This window comes from Tachysurus vachellii, chromosome 7 (genome assembly GCF_030014155.1).
Source record: "Tachysurus vachellii isolate PV-2020 chromosome 7, HZAU_Pvac_v1, whole genome shotgun sequence".
NCBI classification, from domain to species: Eukaryota; Metazoa; Chordata; class Actinopteri; order Siluriformes; family Bagridae; genus Tachysurus; species Tachysurus vachellii.
In genome coordinates, this window is record NC_083466.1 from 7,090,457 (window position 1) to 7,109,556 (window position 19,100).

At 38.2% G+C, this 19,100-nt stretch overlaps 1 protein-coding gene across 2 annotated transcripts in view; it reads left to right on the plus strand.

The window, feature by feature from the left end:
• The window catches only part of brinp2 (bone morphogenetic protein/retinoic acid inducible neural-specific 2), a 107,142-nt gene that overhangs the window by 29,183 nt on the left and 58,859 nt on the right, over positions 1 to 19,100 (plus strand). For both annotated transcript variants that reach the window (XM_060873413.1, XM_060873414.1), the window contains one exon: positions 14,009 to 14,327. In XM_060873413.1, the coding sequence (XP_060729396.1) occupies positions 14,059 to 14,327 (269 nt within the window). In that variant the 5' untranslated portion in view covers positions 14,009 to 14,058. The remainder of the gene's footprint in view (positions 1 to 14,008; positions 14,328 to 19,100) is intronic.

The following is a 19,100-nucleotide window of genomic DNA, read 5'->3' on the forward strand; positions in this document are numbered from 1 at the left end:
ATATGAAGACTTTTTTTTTTTTATAACCCATTGATGCTATTTGCAGTACAATTCCGTTGCTTCACCAGTAACTATGTGAAGAGAGGTTTTACAGTGATATTAAGGTTTTATTTAAACTAATGTTGGAATCTGCAGTTGATGTATCGACCTTGGCATTGATGTTGTGTAATGTTTTACCTAAATCACTAAAAGCCCAGTGAAGAGGTTCAAAGGTCAGATTCTTTCCAAGAATGATTTTAAGAGATGTTTCACGGGCGCCGGGAAATAAACGAGCTCATGCTGGATTTATTGACTATTGGAGAACCTCTTTGGCCCAGGCATTTTCAGAGTGCCACATCTGTCCTTACTCATTAGCACATTTCCAAAGACACCTGAGCAATCACACTTTGACTGCCAGTAGCTATTATTAGGACACAGACTGAAGAGTACACATGGAGACACACCTGACTGTAAAGAAAGGTGGAAAAGACTTCAGTAATTGGACTTCTTTTATATACTGATGTGCTATTTTGGCATATACAGTATATACAGTACTCCAGTTGAGTTCAATTGAATTTGAATAGTTATAATCTTACTTTTACAAGAAAAGAAACTTACCTTTTACTTACTATTTAGAGATACACTAATTTTTACAAGCTTTCACAGCTCAATTGCAGAATCTCTTTCTTTCTCTAAAAATCAAAATATTTAATCAACCACCTTATTTACATTATTAATTTCTCTTCTGTGCATGTTGCCTGAGATTGCTGGGGGAAAATGATTCATTTAAGCACTTGAATGTTCCACAAAGCTCGGTGTAGTGTTCTGGAGAATATGAAGGAAGGACATGCCGTAATGATCGGTTAAGGCAGAGTATACATGCTACATGTAAAAAAAATTTCACATTTTGTTCTTAATAAACCACAAGCGACTGCTGAGTAACAGTGTAATGGATTAAAGTATACTGTCACAGAGTAGGATGAAGCTCTAGTATATACTGTATACTGTAACATGCTAACACTGTACTAACAAAACTAAAAAAAATGAATACATATTGTAACAAATGGCCACAAATAGTGTCAGTATTGACTCCACTAACAGTGGGCAGCAAAATCAGGCAGGAAACTGTTAACCAGATGGACTGCATGAGTCAATAGTTAGATTTTTTTCAGCTACTCTTTGTTTGTGTGTGTGTGTTTTGGTTGAACAGGGTTATGTTGAGGGTCTTCCTTTGTGTTACAACAAGGTATTGATCCTGCCTTCTTTTTGCCATCTTTCTCGTTCTCTCATCATTATAATTCTAAAGCAGTCAAGGTTTGGGGAACAAAAGGTTGGTAAGTTGCAGAAAAATGTTACTCATTATCATTACAAAAAAACAGACATGATGTATTTGTGTGGTTATCTGTTTCTGCTAAGCGAACAAAACACATTATTTTTTATATTTGTTCCATATTATGCATGCGTTTAATATAAATGTGCTCAATATTTGTCTTATGACACTGTACAAGATCCTATTTGCAAGATCAATTAATGAAGCTGTCTCAATATTTAATCCAAATACATTATTCAAATTCAGTAGACAATGCTTCCTAAAATGAATACAGATACAAATATTTTGTTTTGTTATTTTTTTTTATATATTTGCTTTTTGGAAAGCTTGCCAGCTTCAGAGATCGGGATCCTGCAGGATTTAAAAAAAAAATAATTAATTGAATTGATTTTAAAAACTTTGTGTGTTCTTGGGTAGTGCTTGTGCTCTTAAATAGTCATTCTTCATCATTACTGAAAGAAAAATATTATAGAGTCATTATAATGAAATGCTGGACCATATTCTGACTGGCCTGTAGCTCTTCGGAAGACTCTGATAGTGTGTATAGTGAAGTTTACTGATCTTTGTATATCTAAATATTATTAGATGGATATCGTCAACTGCAGCATATAAAACAGTTTGTTACTTTGGGAAAGGCTTACTTAGTCACATTAGATAGAACATAAAGATAGAAGATATATCTGTGTGTGTGTGTGTGTGTGTGTGTGTGTGTGTGTGTGTGTGTGTGTGTGTGTTTGTGTGTGTGTGTATGTGTGTGTCACTCTGTGGATGTGGCAGTTTCAGAGCAGGGTGTTAAGCTTATTTGTGCCACAACACCTCAGGAGTACACACAGCGCCAACAGCTTGTGTGGATGAAAACGGATATGAGAGCAGATGTCAGAAGCAGTGTGTGCAGAGGGGAAATAGTCTGAAGGGAAAATTTAAAACTTTGAGTCTGAGGCTGGTGAAGTGTGTGGAGTTTTGTTTGAAGAGCTCAAGAGAAAATAAAAATGGAAGAGACGTGTTCAGCGTTTACTAGAACGTACAGGACAGCATTGTAATATTTCAGCAACACCACACAAGCAGATTTGATCTTCTACTGAATGTAATTTGTCTGTAGGCAGAAGGCCACGGGCCGATTGACTCATTTCAGACGTTTTAGAAACAGCATGATGAGATTTCTTTATTTGTGCTTCGTCAGTAGCAGCCATGCAGCACACAGCCAGTAGTGTGTGTATGAAGGGTCTGAATTGAACAAACTATTACTAGAATTAGAATTTTATATAGAAAACACAAACAGGTGCATTGACAAAACAGTTAAACGTTTTAGTCCAGTATAATTTAACTAAATATAATCACTCATGGAATGCTCATGGAATGCTGTAAATATAGTCTGAAAATGTTAGCTGTTGGAGGTACGGTGGCTTAGTGTGTAAAACGTTTGCCTCGTATCTCTGGGGTTGTATTGGCTTTGCATGTTCTCCTCATGCTCTTGGAGTTAACTCATGGTGCTACAGTTTCCGTCCCAATTCCAAAGATGTATCGTAGGCTGACTGGCATCTACTGTATAAGTATTTTGCACGGTCCACGGTGCCCCCTCATTATCCCTCACCCCCTTGTACCCTGAGTCTATTGGGATAGATAATAAAATGACAATAAATGCTTCTTGACTTGACACACACACACACACAAAACCAAACAAGAAAAGAACCAAATTTTCATTCATTTATAACTTCTTAATTCTTGCACATGAATTTATCATCATCCCATGCTGAGACCTTTACTCTCACGAGGCAGATAGACGAAGCCCTCCGATGGTGACATGCGTTGACTGAGTTTCTGATGCAGATATTGTGTATGTGTGTGTTTGACTTTAAATTCTAATTCAAAGTAATCATTTATCAGTTACTTAAACAATTGTATATTTTTGATAGAATAGAAGTTTGTCACATATACCTTTGTTTGTCACATATACATTACAGCACAGTGAAATTCTTTTTTTTTGCATATACCAACCTTGGAGGTTGTGTAGAGAGCACAGGGTCAGCCATTATACAGTACCCCTGGAGCAGAGAGGGTTTGGGCCTTGCTCAAGGGCCTTATAGCGGTAGCTTGACAGCGCTGGTGCTTGAACCTCAATCCTCCAATATTGAGCGAATATGTGTCCAATATTGAAAGAGTGGGACTCAACCTGAGGAGGTCATTAGAACCATGAGTGTTGTGAAAATGTGTGGGAGTTGTGTTTGCACAGGGCTCAAGCTTGTTCTTCAATTACCAAATGAGTTTACACAGAGTTTGACAAAGCCCGGCTTTCAGTCGACATAACTTATGGAGCAGCATGAATCAAATAAACATTTTCTGGGATCTGTTTGTCCTTCGTTCTCTTTCCTTTAAGGAACGATACGTAATATTGATTTTATGCCTCACGATTTCCATAAAACTCTGTATAGATTTTGTATTTCAGTTGTATATAAAAATGGCCTTTACACCATTAAGTGGCACTACTGAGTGTATTACACATATTATCACTCGATCACTTCGAGTAGAAATGACCACCGATTAGGCCATGTATATTGAACAAGCCTTCTCGAAGGTTTAGTTTAAAAACAAAACAAAATAAAAAAGAGGCAAGCTTGGTGGTCCACTCACAAGATTGTGAGTTAAATGCAGTAACAATAGAGCAAAGTCCTGTGTGCAGAATTTTAGTGAAGTAAAGGAGACTTTAAGGAAGGGATCTGTATGGTGTACATTCCCCCAGCGCTAATGCTAAAGAGGCTCTATGCGAACTCTATGGGGCTATTCGGCTATCTGCCGAATGTTCACCCGACGGACTGTTTATCATCGGCAGAGATTTCAGTCAGGTAAATCTCAACTCAGTGCTCCCAAAATTCCATCAGTATATGGACTTTGCAATGAGATGGAAAAACATGCTGGATCTTGTTTACGCAAACATTCACGGCGCGTATCGTGTGGAGCCCCGCCCCCACCTCGGCTACTCAGACCACATCTCTGTTATGCTAATTCCTGCATACAGACCACTCGTCAGACGCTTTAAACCGGTTCTGAAGCAGGTGTTCAGGACTACTTTGAGTGCACTGACTGGAACATCTTTAGGGAGGCTTCAGCCAACAAAGACTCCTTCAACTTTTAGGAGTTTTAGGACCAGCTACATCGGCAAGTGCATTGATGACTTGATCGTCTCCAAGCATCCCATTGCACACCCTACCCATTGTAATAAAGCGCTTTGAGAAGCTCCTCATGAGGCACATCAAAACCCAATTGCCACCCTCACTGAACCCCCTGCAGAACCCCCTGAACCCCCTACAGACGATGCCATTGCCACGGCCCTTCATAGACTTTTGTTCAGCATTTAACACAATCATCTCTCGGCACCTGATTAAGAAGCTGAGCCTGCGGGGACTAAACACCCCCCTCTGCAACTGGATTCTGGACTTCCTTACTGGGCGAACTCAGTCAGTCAATATTGGGAACAGCATCTCCAGAACCAACACACTGAGTATGTTGTACTCAGCTCACTGCTGTTCACCTTGCTGGCTCATGACCATATCATCAAGTTCTTCGATGACACGACAGTGGTGTGTCTCATCAGCAAGAACGACGAGTCAGCATACAGCGAAGCGAGGAGGTGCAACAGCTAACTGCCTGGAGTAGAGTCTTTGAATGTTGATAAAACTAAAGAAATGGTTGTTGACTTCAGGAAAGCACAGAGTGACCACTCGCCATTGAACAACGATGGATCCTCTGTAGAGATTGTCAAGAGCACCAAATTGGTGTTCATCTAGCGGAGAACTTCACCTAGTCACTCAACACCAGCTCCATCACCAAGAAAGCCCAGCAGCATCTCTACTTCATACGAAGGCTGAGAAAGGCACATCTCCCTCCCCCCGATCCTGACTACTTTTTACAGAGGGACCATTGAGAGTGATGCATCATTCTGTGCAGCTGCATCACTGTCTGGTTTGGGAACTGCACCATATCGTATCCCAAGACCCTGCAGCGGATAGTGAGGACCACTGAGAAGATCATTTGAGTCTCTCTTTCCTCTATCACAGACATTTTCACCACATGCTGCATCTGCAAAGCTAACAGCATTGTGGATGACCCCACACACCCTCACACACACTCTTCACCCTCCTGACGTCTGGAATAAGGTACCGAAGCATTCGGGCCCTCAAAACCAGACTGGGTAACAGTTTCTTTCCACAAGCCATCAGTCTCCTCAATAACTGAACTGAACTGTACCGAGCACAACACACACACACACACACATACACACACGCACACAGTTTGCCCTGTCCTTTTGTCTTTTGTCTTGCACTATTTGCATCAGGTTGCATAGATGTACTTTAGATGCAAAAATTAGATTATCACACAGAACAGTACACTCCCTGTCTTTCGTCTATCCCTGCATTTGGGTTTCGAGTTTGTCCCTGCCAGACCCACACTTTTCTGAGTTATACACAACTGATTTTTTTCCTCTAACATCAGTGGACTGTTTTATTCCTAATTCCTAATGTATTGCTATCATTATTAATTTTTTGTACAATTATGGTGACAGCAGATGCCTTTAAGACGAGGTCACTTAAGCTAAGGATGAATGCTTTTAATAAATTAATTTTTAAAGCATTCAAAATGTGGAGACTGAGGTTTTATTACATGTTAGTAATCAGACTTGATATACTTTGCAATACGCTCGTGTAAGGACGATCATGTTGTTAACGTTTAACAGATTCCTCCCCACCATGTGTTCGAGCGGCTACAACAGCTGGACAGAAGAGCACTAAGAGATCATTTATACCTTGATAGAGAGATATCTGTTTTTGAGCCTAATACAGCTGAATTTCTGGGAATCATCTTGTTCCAAGACGGGGAGGTCAGCTTCAACAGATTACACCTTTTGCTGGTTAATATTCAGCAACATCTGGATTGTGCTTTGCTGATTATATTTATTGATATTGTATCTTGCTAACAAGAAGGAGACACACACAGACACAATCATGCAATTTCAGTAGACTTCCTCTGTAAATCTATTAGCTTTCTACCTAGTCATGATTTTATTAAAATCAATCAAATTTAAATTTCATTAAAATAATAATAATAATAATAATTTAACTTACAGATCCTGTTCAGTACAATAGAAAATATACTTATTCCAATTTGGCATTTAAGATTATTTATAAAAATGAATCAATTTCAGATATTTTTTATTTTTTTTTTAGATGTTTAATTATCTTCTCAGTGTGAACGTGCATTGAAAATGTTCCCAGAGCGAAGTCGTCCATGTATAATGCTGGCCCTTGTTAAAACTTTGGCTCTGAAGCTGGCTCTCGCTCATGTTCTGCTTTGCTGCTTCCAATCACTCTGACATGTCCATGTGCTGTAACAGTGTGATGCAAGGATTTAGGATCAGATTCGTTCCTTCTTTCCTGCATCTCTTCTTACAAGAACAAAAGAATCTCACGCCCCCGGGCCACCCTCTCCCTGCTTCCTTCTGTGCAATACGGGTGAAATGTGGTGCAGCTTAGACAGCCAGCCAACGACTGTAGATTTCATTCCTTAAAATAAGATTTGGTCAGAAGGGTTGTCGGATTGGAACAGCTCTAACACTGCCAACTGTATCAATATAAATCCAGACAGATGTTTGGAGCCATGTGGCATGGGAAGAAAGCTCATAATTACTCTCAAAGTGGTGGGAAAGTATATGCTGATGAGTTTGTTTTCCAGTTTAATCTTATTTGTGGTGGAATGTTCCTGGTATCAATGACATCGTCCACAGCAGCGATCAGAACAGAAGGCGTCTCGAATTGAATGCTAATATCTGTAATTTTTTGAATAATAATATTAATTCAAATTTTTTAAACCTCATATTAGTACAGTATAACTTATATTTTACGCTGATCCACCCCTTCACTTCACTGTAACTGCATTATACTGGATGCAATCCCATCTTTAGTTTGCTGCCCGTTGACATGGCTTCATTAGCGGAACCAGGATTGTTTTGACTTTGACCAATCAGATGCCTATAGGAGATTTTAGAGCTTGTCTATAGAATTTATTTCTGCATTGCACTGTGTATAGTGTCTAGTTTGGAATAAATCAAAAACTTCTGCTTTCTTAAATGATATGTCTAAAGCTAAAATAAAACTGTATGGAGCTGTGCAATTTTTGCATAAAACAAACGGCTGGTAGGAACACAGCAACATAACGATCACTAAATGTGAGTAGGAACAAATATGTGGAAAAAAAAAAACACAGAAAGTGTGTCACAGTGGGGGGGATTAAAGTAAAGGAGGCATACCACCATTCCTTACTGCTATTGGTGGTCACTAAATTGCTTCAGCTTTGCTCATTTTTGTCACAGGTGCAAATAATGGCCCTGTCTCAAATGGTGCACTTGTGGCCTCGCGCTCTTCATTTGCGTCTGCCAAATAGTTCCAGAAGGCCGTAGGGTGTTCCATTTCTCATTTTAGGCTTCAAATGTGTGCTTATCAGTGCCCTCAGTGCACCCTTATTGCGCCATTTAGCGATGCCTGCAATGCAGCAGACTCAGTATCAGTCTCTTTACCATCATTATCGAGGACCAACAGCCAAAACTATATTCAGTCCTAAATTGTTATTTATTGTTAATTGAACTTGTCATTAGACAGCATTGCAGTAATATCTGTGGAAAAAATACTGAAAAAAATGATTGAATTATGTGTGATCAGTTACCTAATCTATTATTAAAGCCTACACATTCATATTTCTGAAGCTTATGCAGCCAACTGAATTCTCTACGATTTACATTTATCAGTGTGATTTTATGTGTTGGTTTTTTTTGTGGAAATGAGGAAATTATTTTGAATGTAGCTATCTCTATAGCTTGTATAATCATGACAAGCTTAATATTGTGACTGAATTGTAACAAGCACAATGAAATGAAATCTTAAAGACCATCCGAAATGCTCAATTTTATTGAAACCCTGACATCTCTTCCTGGCACTCCTTTTTATACATAATTTGTTTATTTTGTTCAATTCAGTGAAAGTGAATTCAAAAGGTGACTCATGTATTAAGACCCCTTAAAATAATCAATTTTAATTCAATTTAATTCAGTTTTATTTGTATAGCACTTTTAACAGTGGACAATGTCTCAAACTAGAACATAAGAAATATAGTACAAATGTATATTATACAAAGATTAATATTCTACAAAAGATTCAAGATTAATATCAGACTTATATTTAAACATGTTTGTATTTATCCCCAATGAACAAGCCTGAGGTTACTGAAAACACCCTTAGATGGAAGAGGAAGAAACCTTGAGAGGAACCAGACCCCAAAGGGAACCCATTCTCATTTGGGTGACACTGGAGGCTGTGATTAAAAACTGTTATAAACACCGGAGAGTGTTATTATGAATAATGTCCTTTCTACAGTCAGATACAGTCTGACAATTGAGTATTGATTAAAAAAAAAAAATATATATATATATATATACATATATATATATATATATATATATATATATATATATATATATATATATATATGTATATATATATCCTTTCTACCATAACAGCTTACATAGATACTTTGTAATCTTGTAGTTTGTAAGTAGCTCCATTTAGACCGATTATAAATGATGTCATGTTTTCAGTGAAGAGCTTTATTTATTCTTGGAAGCAGTCTTCAGTGAACTTATAGCTTGCTGTTGTGTGGACATTCCACAACATTAAGTTCAGCTGTTACTTCGTCTGTCTATTGTTATAGCATTACATAATATACTACCATATTATGAATATAGTATTTTACACCAATATAAAATGCATATAAAATATAATTGTTTAAATTTAATACATTTTTTAAATCCTTGCCAACTTTCTGGGGATAAACATCATTATTCTGTATTGGAGTTTTGCAAACATGTTCAACTCTTATTGTCTTCCTTTATTTACTACCAAAACCCCAGTAGATGTGTTGCTCATCCTTTCCTGGGAGATGTTGTAACTGCAAAAAACAAGCACAGCAAAATATGAAAAACTGCCGTTAGTCTAACATATTTAGACATTTTGGCTTTCCGGATCTAAAGAGAAACCATTTTGTTGAGGAAACATCAGTATCAGAAGTATCAATCAAACTGCCTCAGAGATGGGTGTTAACTTAATGAGCTATTAATGACACAATTGATGAGCGGATTATGATCTGTCGGCAGTTTTCCAGGAGGTAAACATATTAATGGCTCTTTGAAATATATGAGTGCTCAGGAAATGCTGTGAGAGATTTGCCCACAAGCATGGAGGTTAAAAACATGCTGGCAGATAAGTCCTTGACAATTCACTTCTCGACTCTGCACAGATTCCCTTCTCCACATGGCATTTGCTCCAGATGGCTAATTCTACATCACTAAAAATAAAATTAGATACGATGCACTACACTACAGAGACGCTGAACTCTGTTAAGCGCTAAGATAATCCTTCAGTGCATCGGAGAACTCGGGCCATCCACCAATTCCTCAAACCTCCTGATGAGTGTTATCTGATCAATTAGTTCCAGTGCCATTACACTCCACTAAAGCCTTCAGGTGAAGTGAACATCTTGCAGAAGCCCAGCTGGCTGAATGTTTAAACTCACCTCCAAAGCCCTTTTAAAAGCGGTGAGCGCAATATGCGTAGTCTAGGAACACCTCATACCTTTGCATGTCCGAATTATGCGCTAATAAATTCCAAGTCTTATTCGCAGATTTCCTCCAGGGTGCTGAGGGTAAATATAAAGACACCTGAATTATGCAAGTTGAGCATGTAAATGTCACAGCTAAATTCAGCACTTCTTCCATTGTTTCGTTGGCATTTTCAGTATGTTTTATGTATTTTATAATTAGTCCTGATCCCCGGAGGACAGGGAGGTATGAGCCAGAGCATCAGTCTAAGATGTCACTGCTTTAACACGGGGCTTCATTTGAAAGGCAAATTTGACGCAAGATTGGAAGAATTCCGCCAAGATATTTAAGTCCAAAAAAACATCCGTAAATGACTTCATTTCACTCTTTCCCCTTTCTGAAAGATAAAGGAAAGCGCTCAATTAGTGCCCATGACACGAATTTTGGAAGCCTCCTGGATTTGCACCCTAGTTAACACTCAATGGAATTAGCATCAGTCTTGCCTTTTTTCTTTATCGGGTAGCAGACAACACACATAGCTGAGAGAAAGTAATGCCAGCAAGGAGAAAGTGGAAGTAAGGTCATTGGAAGTGGGTGCAATAGATTGATAGATAGATGGGAAAAGAGGAAAAGAAAGAAGGACAGAAAGAATGATGATTTGGCATGAAAAGAGATAGTTTGGCAACTGTAAGCAACTCTCTTCTATGCTCCTCAGCAGTTGAATGTAATTTGCTTCTTTTCCAGCATAATGAGCTGCAAAAAAAAAGAAGAGCTCTGAACTCATCCTCAGCCAGATGGGAGAAGCAGAAAGCAAGAGATGTTGCACATGAGTTGTTGCTTTGGCCATTACTGAAGTGTTTGCTTACAGATACACACATAATGCTTTCACAGTCACCACTTTACCTCTCACACATTAGTGCTAATTAAAGCATGTTAATGCTTCATTAATATTAGACTTGTTTGTGGAAGGTATGCAGTGTGTGTTTGTGTGTGTGTGTGTGTGTGTGTGTGTGTGTGTGTGTGTGTGTGTGTGTCATCCGTATGTAGTGTGTGTATCTCACAGATCTGGCATCACTTTTTCCTCTCATTCTCTGCTTTACTTCACGGTGTGTCTACATTGTAGCAGCACATTCGTTTTGTATGAAGGCTGTGTAGAGGATTGTGGGAGCAGAAATCCTCAAAAGTGTTCGAAAGCAGACAGTGAGAGCAGAAAGAAATGGAAACGTTTGTGAATTTTGTGCAAATCAAATACAAATGTCACTGGGCAACAGCCAGAGAATGATCTCATCCCTCCAGCTTTTTGTGATTTTGCGGTGACAGAAATGAACACAAAATCAAGCCCACTCCATGGTACTCAGAGGAGCCTCAAAATTATTACAGATTTCCTGTGGATTTGGGCCATGACACATGGTGTGATGTCATCACAACATGCATTCAGCCAAAGTCCTCTTCCATTCAGGTGATTCGGATAGAAGTACAGCGATCATCGAGTGCCATTACATGTGTTTCTTCACTGGCAGGTGTTTAAAAGAGTCCTATGCTTCCAGTTTCACCAATTCAACTAGTATAATTCAAAATAAGAACAAAATCAAATTTAAAAAAAGCCGCAGCAAAAACAACATTTTTGGTCGCAACAATCACAAAAAGACTCACGCATGAGACTCACGCCCACAATCCCACTCAAGCTGCACTAATCAGACTGTAAAGACGAGAAGTACGATAGTAAGCACTGTGCCCGGAAAGCAGCTTTTACACCAGTACAGGAATATCCACTGACAGATTAAACCATTAGCTGGGAAGTTACATGACATGACTCGGCTATAAGAAACATGATCAAAAATGTCCCAAAGCTTCCTAATCATCAATCCTACAACTCTACATGCCATATACTCCGGACAGCTCAGCGTGCATGTTTTTACTCTCAGGTCCCTGAAGCACACTTGAATCAACTTTCACATTGTGATTAAATCCTAAAATATAGCATGTGTGGAATCTTTTTTATCCACAAAACATGTTCTCTTTTGCATCATAAATGTGTATCAGCATTGTTTAAACTAGTAAATTAGGACTATATCTGGCAGTGGTGTTGGAATGATATTAACGCCACTTTCTCTTAACGACTGAGAAAGGCACTTTGTTAGCAGTAGCTCGGTTTTAGTTTGACAAATAGGGTGGCATTTAGGGAACCTGGAGCAGCCTTGCAGGATTTGATCAATGTTATCAGCACAGTAATGTAGTTAATCATGGTCTCTCTCTCTCTCTCTCTCTCTCTTTAGATCCTCTGTGTTCGCTATTCCTTCCTCTCCATTTCCTACATTGTACTTAGAAGATACTTGGTGTATATTAATGTAAACTATACATGCACACAACACGGTTTAATTTCATAAAAGCTTTTTTCAGAGAAAGAAGCTTCTGTACTGCAGTAATTGTAATCTTTAAATGTATTTCTCATTAAATCACTGTATTGTGAAGTAACTAGCGCTTACTCTTCAACCGTTACTCCACAAAGACGAGATAATTCTTCACTCCTGTCGAAACAGTGATTTTATTACAGGACCATGGAGGCATTGCACGAAACAAAACAATGGTATAAAAGGAATAGAAAAGGTCTGAAGGAGGATGGGAATGAAATATGCAAGCGGAGCAAGAGGAGAAATGGAATAGTGAGGAATTAGATTAGTGAGAGGATTGCTGGGCACAAAGGAAAGAGAGGGAGTGGAGGACAAAAAAGGGAGGAGAAGGATATTCTATAGAGGAATGAACGTATTTAAATTTCCTCTATTAGTGCTACCAGTGAGAGGGTCGAAATAAGATGTTCTTACATGGACATAAACATCATTTTGGGATATCCATTGGCTTCAGGCAGCTTTATGAATTGTGCAAGGGTAGACTATTCTGAGAAATAGACCAAATGACATGCGCATTATACATAGTAGGTTATTACTGCGTTACAATGCATGCCTCGGATTTGGATCCAGACTTGCCACTTGCACACTAATTGCTTTTTTTTCCTCCCCAAAACCCACAATAGTGTCTGGCTCGCCTTGCAAATGAAAGGAAGGTAGTTCATACATCATTAAGAATTCAGCCGCACATCTGGTCCCAGTGAAATTAAGTTTTTTTGTAAATTTGGTAAAGATGAGAAAATAATGTCAGGGAATACTGATGGTCCCAGACCGATCACCAAACCCCCACCCCTGCCCCACCACCAGTATAAAATGTGCATCAGTGCATATATGAGTGCTTTCCCAGTTCCCATGTTGCATTGCTCAATGTTCCACTCACTTATTAATATCTGGCCCACGATAGACCCTTCACATTCAGACTTGTTTATTTTTTTTTCCCTCAGTGAACTATTGAATAATTGAGTGTTTACTCTGGCTCACAAACTCTTAAGCAAAAGTCCTCATCATCAGGAAAAACATTCATATTAGAAAGTAATACAAGAATACCTAAAAGGTTGATGGTTTGTGACACGTATCCACACAGAAAGATGAATTCAGGACCCTAATTTTCAGGTAATTTCTTAACAGATGTTTTGTTATGGGGTGCACGGTGGCTTGGTGGTTAGCACGTTTGCCTCACACCTCCAGGTTGGGGAGTTTGTGCTGTGTGTGTGGAGTTTGCATGTTCTTCCTGTGCTTTGGGGGTTTCCTCCTGGTTCTTCGGTTTCATCCAAAGTCTAAATAGATGCATTGTAAGCTGATTGGCATCTATAAATTGTCAGTAGTGTATGAATGGGTGTGTTAGTGTGTGTGCCCTGAGATAGACCGGCATCCTGTCCAGGATCTACAGTTCCTTGTGTCTGGAGTCTTCTGGGATAGACTCCAGATTCCCTGTGAGCCAGTATAATATATAAGCGGTATAGAGAATGGATGGATGCTTCATCAGAGAAAGACTGTGATTCATTTTGCTGCTTAAGATTGTCTTAGTCTAAAAATAATATTTTGAATAATATGTATCCTGAAAAAAATAAAATAAAAATTACTGTTCATGAATATGGAAAGAAACCGTTTTTGCTAATAGCAGTAATGCATCTGTTTCCTGTCCCTTGATTCCAGGTCAGGCGGGATTGGCAGAAGAATGCTGGTCCCAGGCGTCTGGGGGCAGGATGGCGTCGTGTTGGCAGAGCAGTCTGGGTGTTAGATGGTTCCTCTTGATGCTCGTGTGGCGCTGGGCACCTCTGGGTGCTCTGAGCTGGCTCCTGGCCTCAGCTGAGCGCCCTGAGCCTTTATCTTTCTCCTCTCTGCCTGGCAAGGCAAGTGTGGCTCAGCTCGACTGGCTCCTGTCTGACAAGGGTCCTTTCCACCGGTGCCCGGAGTATACTGAATTCAAGGAGCGCTTTCAACAGGGCTTCTCAACACGATACAAGATCTACAGGTAAGGTCTCTTTCTGGCATGCTTGAAATGGGAAGAAAAAAGGTTTTCCATGTAGAAAACAGCACAATTTTTTTTTGTTATACAGAGCAAAATACGAGCTGTAAAATCTTCTTTATGAGTTATTTATTAATACCTCGTGAACATGTTCTCCAGGGGTAGTGAAATGAGATTTTCAAAATCTCGGCCCGGCTTGAAATCTGCATTACTTAGGCCTATGTAAGAAATCCCTTTACTGACTTATGTGTTGCATCATGGGCCTGGAGACACATTATTTCCCCAGTGTATGTGTATAATGCATAGAATGAAGTAAAAAAAATGTATGTGGATATTTATTTATATTTTTTTGCCAAGTAAGAAACATATTTCTGCAGAGTTTTGTTTAAAATCAGAAGACACTTAAAACTATATGAAGTATAACTGTAACACACACATGAGAAACCCTTACATGCAGTTAAAATGAAAGGCGTTGGCCTCCACGAGCCACCGGACCAGCTTTAAAGCAGCATAGCATAATTTCTAAGTTTCTGAAACTGTACTAGTGGGATAATCATTCTTTCAAAATATATTCAATCAATGTGTGCGTTTATGATGGTGCTGGAGAATGCTGTGCTACACTTTGCTTCAAAATCTCCCAGGAGTTGAGATCTGGTGACTGTGTAGGCCAGAGCATATGATTTACACTCATCAGAACATTCAGTGAACATTCTCATGCCCTGGTTCTACAGAACAGAGCTCTTTTAACAGTATAGAAAGTTTCATCATAGTTTCATCGAAGCATATCCGTTACAGTAACTAAGGGGTCATGTGACCTTAACCATTCCACTACAATGTCCCCCACAGCCTGTTGTGACCTGTCTATTCACATAGAGTAATATTTCTCCGAAGCTGCAGCATCCGTGTCATAAAAAGTGCCGTACGAATATAAAGATAGGTGCAAACACATGACATAAATGGGCCAGACCTCACACAGCTTCTCCCTCATGTTCTGCACTGACTAACTCAAGTGACATTCACATTTATTTTCATGGTTTCTCTCAGCACCAGAATGAATCATGCTAGTGTGTTCTCTATGCAAAAATAGTGCTTATATAATCTTGAACATTTTGTGCCTTTCATACCAGCAAAGTGAGTAATCTTAGTGTGTTCTCTGTGCAAAAATAATGCTTATATAATCTTAATTTGGCCAAACAACAGATTGGTAAATAAAAAAATGCATAATAATATATTATGGAATATTTTATAAAATGAATGCTACATTAAAATGAGCAGTTACTTTTATTTCAGTAACATTTTTATTATTAAAAAGAAATTGACAGCAAATGATTTGATTTGAATTCTGTGAGCTTTATCTGCAACAAAGCTCTGTTGAACTCTTTTGTGCAATCCGAAAATACCTACAAATATAAATTCTCTGGATGTTTAAACATCTGGGAAAAAGCCTCTTGGCTACTGAACCATTACCTTCTGTGAAGGTTTCAAGCCAGAATACTAATTTTAAAAAGGACATTTTCAATGGTTTAATTTCACAGAAATAAGGATTTCTGATGTACAACCTACCAATATCTCTGGTCTGGTCTTCTCCATTGTGTTATGTGTACACTACTGTATGTTGCATAAAGCTATTCTTTTTTGGTTTTTGGTTCTTTATTCCACTTTTTTCTATCTTGTCCTTAATATAAGAGTAGGGTATATATTAAAATATAATAAGGTTTATATAAAATATAACTGAACACATAATACATATTGTGTAGTAACTTTTTCTCTTGTTCTAAAGTCAAACTCTATGAATTCCACATAAAGCAGCACAGAACCTCTACTTTTCTGTCACTTTTACTTGGCGAGTGCATAGACTCAGCATATGCTTTATTAAACATAATCTGAATATCATTGTCAAAGTTTGGATTTGAGCAGAAGGGAACACCAAAACAGAATAAATCATTATTAAATTCAATATCCACATGGAAATCAAAACCAATAAGTCGTAAAATGAGAAAACAAGGCTTAGACTTAATGACACAGGTGCATGATTTGCAGTGATATTCAAACACGATCAGATAGAGATAGACAAAGTAATTAAGGTATAAGCTTCAAACAGGTGCAAACATTAGATAACAGACCAGTGATAGGATAGGAAGAGACTAAAACCCAAACGAAGAAACATGATAAAACTTCAACAAAACCACATATAGAAAAAGAAACATACAGGTGTCGAGAGTAAGGATGACATGAGACTCATATTTAAAGCTTTTGTAAAGTAGTTATTGTTTTGTTTAAGGTTGCTGTTGATGATACTGTTACAGGTTAACATGCATATTGGTTGAGTTTAGATTGCTGCAAACCAATAATCGATTCATAAAATAAATATTATGCTGGTTACTGGAACAATTGACTTAAACGTCACTTAACTACTTAAACATGTTACATGTTAGTAGTAAAGAGTTTCTAACCTGCATTATCAGGGTCATCAGGGAATCTCAAATAGTAATACTCCAAAAACTAGTATACAATGGCAGGGAATGGTAGGACGTTGGACTGCAGATTGGAAGGTTGTGCATTCAAATCCCACCACAGCCACCTCTGGGCCCATGAGAAGGGAACTTAACTGTCAGTTAATAAGATATATGTAAATTGCATCTAAACGCAAATGCTTTGAATGCAACTGCATGTGCACTATAGTGTAAAGCCTCCAGTGATGATTTAACACCATACAGTGTTTACAGTATATGTGTCTGAGTGGACACAAATACTATTCATTTTACTGCATAGGTGCCATTTTTTAGCATATAGTGTGTTAATGATAATGATGGTGTGAATAAATGAACAAATTTAACTATGTTTTAAAGGAAGTTGACGACCCTATTGAATAGGTGCCTAAAAAGTTGATAAAAGTAAATTTACAGTGTGAAGTTATTTGGCTTTATTTAACACTGAACTTTGCATAGTTAATAATCTAAATCTAAATACCACATGTTTTGGCTCATGTTTCTTTTGACATTTTTTAATTAGAAATAAACAGAAGATTTATCATTTTGTGTGATATGTGTGATAATGACCATGTTACCTGCTTTGTACAAAAGATCGGTTTTTCTTCATGTTTAATCACTTCTACTGAAGTGTGTGTTCAGACGATGCTCCAATGGATTTGATCTAAAATGGATCATAAGTTTCTTTTCAAACACAGTCAGCTCCAGTGATAATAATAAATAAATGTGAAAACTATAATGTTTTTGCATCATTCACGTAACTATTGTAGATTCTCTTTGTCTATCTTTAAGAAAGAAGATCTGATCACGACTACAGATAAATGTAAAGGGTTCACAATCTTTGGTGCCACATTTTGCTCATGTTTAGTTTTTATTCCCAGAATCAGCTCTGTTTTTTTGCTTTCACTACTAATTATTTTGCACAAATGATTTTTATATTTAATATTTGTTTTTAAGGCTGAGGCATTGATTGGCACACTGTTTCATGTCAAGTCAGGATGAGAGAACAGTGAATGTTTTTTTTTTCTCCTACACTGTGGCTGACAGCAGTTTCGTGGGTGGATTTTGGCTTTTCTAGTCAGCCTCTTCTGCCCCATACCTGTGTGTGGATGACTCTGATCCGTGCCTCAGCATTCCCCTGCAGAAAACTGCAGAAAATACCCCTGCTGAAGCGTGATGGGTTTGCAGAGAGCAAAACAAGGGTCTTGCCGGAGCTGTTTGAAAGGTTGTCTTGCAGGTTGTCTTAAAGACCAACGTGTGTGTTTGTTCTTGCTAAGGTAGTGTGTGTGCATGGGCTGTGTGGTTCAGTTAAGGTGCATAAACATCAGTCATCTGACTGGGTCAAACCTGGAAGTTTTTATCCCATAATTTGCTGTTCCAGCTGCCCTCACCTTTAAATAGCAAAACAGATCTCTTTCTTTGTAAACGCACATTTATGGAGAGAGAGGAGAGAGAGGAGAGAGAGAGATAGATAGAGAGAGAGAGAGAGAGAGAGAGAGAGAGAGAGAGAGAGAGAGAGAGAGCGAGAGAGCGAGAGCGGCACGCCTGTGGCTTGCCTCCTATGGCATTTTATACTGTATTCTCTATCTCAATGGTGAATGTGACAGACATTATTTACATTGAGCCATACAATAAAATCAGGATAGCAAAGTATACAACTAGTGTACTAATAAACCAAAATCTAAAATGTAATAAGCTCATAATAAATAAGTTTACTTATAATACGTTTTCTCCCAATTTTGTCCAAAGCATGCATAGACCTACTCCATAGAAAGTATATAAAGTGATATATATCACTTTATTTTATTAGTATCCTATGAATTCTCTAAAACTTCATGCTCTATATAACAGTCATGAAAATCATGAAGAACAGACTAAATAAGAAGGACTATATACTGTAGATACAGTAAGCTGTAATGGCAGGCAGATTGAGCTAAAATATTTAACAGTGGTTAACTCGGTTTTTACAACTGGAAACAATGAAAACAGAACTTTTTCTTTTTTAGAAATGACTTCCTGCTGACATGAACTGAGGAACAGCTGCTTTTGCACAGTGGTCTGCGCTCTGACAGCATGTTTGAGGCTAATTCATATTTAATTTTCTCTTGAAAAATGGGCTAGCACAGGAGAAGTCAATTCTTGTTATTTATCTGCAGTCAGATTGGAACAGAGACATACTGTATGAAGTGAATTGTTTCCCCTTTAGCTTTGTGTGAACTGCAAATTCAGATCTAATGTCTGGGAAAATATCATTTATTCACTTAAAGGACAGACATTTTATAAGTATGAG